Source organism: Oratosquilla oratoria, chromosome 27, assembly GCF_046742065.1.
Source record: "Oratosquilla oratoria isolate Oo_2021 chromosome 27, ASM4674206v1, whole genome shotgun sequence".
NCBI lineage: Eukaryota > Metazoa > Arthropoda > Malacostraca > Stomatopoda > Squillidae > Oratosquilla > Oratosquilla oratoria.
This window is the reverse complement of record NC_134803.1, coordinates 55,082,120-55,084,619: the sequence shown is the minus strand read 5'-3', so window position 1 is coordinate 55,084,619 and position 2,500 is coordinate 55,082,120. Positions and strand designations below refer to the sequence as shown.

The following is a 2,500-nucleotide window of genomic DNA, read 5'->3' as shown; positions in this document are numbered from 1 at the left end:
TATATATACATGTATGAGAGTAAGAGTGTTGTAAGTAACAGGTATCTATGTATGAACACAATGAGAAAGTTGTATGAAGGGATTGTGCCCACAGCACTTGAAATTTGAGGGAAGGAGAAAGGAAAATCTTAATCGTGTTCGCGGTGAAATGTTCGAGAAATATGGTGGGTGTTCCAAGGATGGATAGACTTTGAGAGTGATTGGTGGAGAGTGACGAAATAGAGTTGTCGGATGAGGCAGAGCAATGAATGACGAGATGGATTGGGCAGATGAAAATTTTGAGAAAAGACTGTCGAGAAACAAGCAACAACAAATAAAAACAGAAGCGGATGGAGTGAACTTAAGAGGGAGACCATGGATGAGGTGGATGGATGGGGTAGATTGATGTAAGAGGAATGCCAGTCGAGCGGGGAAGAGAGAGAGAGAGAGTAAAGTGTAAGATTAAATGGAGACTGTAGATGAATGAAGAAATGATGCGGACATATGGACGTTCGTCTTCTCTGCTCCGTAACTCGATTAAACAAGGACAGAGGTCGTCATGTAAATGAGGACGTGGGGGTAAACCCTCTCCTGCTCTCGGGCTCTGCTGTGGAAGCGCTGTGTCTTGCTGCATTGCCTTTAACCCGAGCAGTGCTGTTGGTATCAGGAATGGCGCAGTGGATGACCACCAGCCTTTTGGGTATGTATGTATGTGTGTAAGTATGTATGTTTGTCCACACGCCTATCCCCAAAACTCTGTCATTTATCCCTGCAGTTATATGTTTCACTCAACGCCTTCCCAAAAAGAGCGATTTGTTAATAAAAATATATATATATAGAAAAATAAATAGATCTGTACTACGTCGATCATACACACGGCTACATTTTTACATCTGCTAAATTGAGTCGGTATTTCTATTTCTTTCATTTCTTGCCAACTATATGTCTAATATTTTTTTTATGTCCGCGGAATCAGCTATCTAATTTTCTTTTTATCTGCCTTTTTTTCTTATCTAAAGTACTTAGACAGGAAATGGCGTGACGTTACAGAAAAATAACTTTATTATTAATTCTCGCAATTTCTCAGACTTAATCAAATCACTGAACTTCCTCTTGTGAGAGGTGCAGTTTTGCTAGACCTCCGTATTTTTTATTTTATCTTATTTTATTTATTTATTTTATTTTTTCAAAGACTATATTTAGTCTAAATCTGTGCCTACTGAGACCAACTCTCCATCATCTAGTTAAAAAACACCGCATTATACTATGGGGAAGGGGCTTTAGATATGTAAATTTTCTATAATCTGAATAATTTGCGCGTGGTAAGATTTTTCTACGCAAAAAAGTCCCAATTTTGGATCTCAAACAAGTTTTGGACAAGTTTGAGATAATTTCCAAGACTTAAAAAAAAAAAAAAAAAAAAAAAAAAAATCCCAATTTTGTAACTCAAGTTTTGGACAAGTTTGAGATAATTTCCAAGACTTAAAAAAAAAAAAAAAAAAAAAAAAAAAAAAAAAAAAAATCTGATCCCTGTAATCTTCAAGAGCTCACAGCGGACAAGAACTCATTAGAGCTAAACTTGGATCTTACATAATATATGAATCGTCTTTATGTACAACAAAATATATATGAGGAGATCCTGAGTCAAGCTTTACAATGCCTACACGGGGCTCTCTTTAACACAACTACATACATACATATACCAAAGGTTTTTTCCCCTACACGGGGGGTAGCCAAAAAGAAAAAGGCATAGAAACCACTCCCACCCATTCCAGTTCCTATATATTCCACTCCCCTCCACCCTCCTCCCTCCACAAGTACCAAAACGAAAAGGCTAATTCGGATGACGAGGTATTCGGGATCTTTGAGACCAGGCTGGGGTGGGAAGGGGTTGGGTAACTAACCAACCTTATGGTGTTTTATGAGACCAGGTTTAATCCCAGGCCACACATGCGACCATCAAACAAAATACTGTACACTCGACCACAAGGACCCCTAACGCTTTCTCCGGGAGAAGAAGCCGTTTGGGACAAGGGTAGAATTCTAAACTCGCAGGTAAGATGGCCGGTCAAACGCAACAGGACTGCAAACTCGCCTTCGTCCTATTTTTTTTTTTCTTTTTACAAGGGATTCGTCCAACGATTTTAGTACATGTGTGCATAGCTCTCCCTCCCTTTCTCTTCTTTTGGTTTTTTGTTTTTATTTATTTATTATGACAAGCTGCACAAGCCCCCTACTGGATGAATTTCTTTTGGTTGTCTTAGCCAAAGAACTTTCTTATCTATTATTATTAGCATGACAGTTATCCTGATTTTCGAGGGCTCAGGAGAGACACACACCGGACCATACTTCCTTAAGCGAGGTTCTCATAGATTTCTACCCTAAACTCTAAAGGTAAATAATATAACATACCAGCATCGGTACCAACATAGAAGTAGGAAGCAACTTGATGATGAGGGGCTGATGGATATAAAAAGAATGTAACAAATGTCAAGTAAGGGGAATTAAGACCTACAAAAAT

General features: G+C 38.6%; 1 protein-coding gene across 10 annotated transcripts in view; it reads right to left on the bottom strand.

Annotated features, from left to right (window-relative positions):
• cac (calcium voltage-gated channel subunit cacophony) overlaps positions 1–2,500 on the bottom strand; it is a 775,822-nt gene that overhangs the window by 198,831 nt on the left and 574,491 nt on the right. For 9 of the 10 annotated variants that reach the window (XM_076210759.1, XM_076210761.1, XM_076210766.1 and 6 more), the window contains one exon: positions 2,392–2,439. The exons of the other annotated variant lie outside the window; for it this stretch is intronic. In XM_076210759.1, the coding sequence (XP_076066874.1) occupies positions 2,392–2,439 (48 nt within the window). The remainder of the gene's footprint in view (positions 1–2,391; positions 2,440–2,500) is intronic. 10 annotated transcript variants of the gene reach the window in all.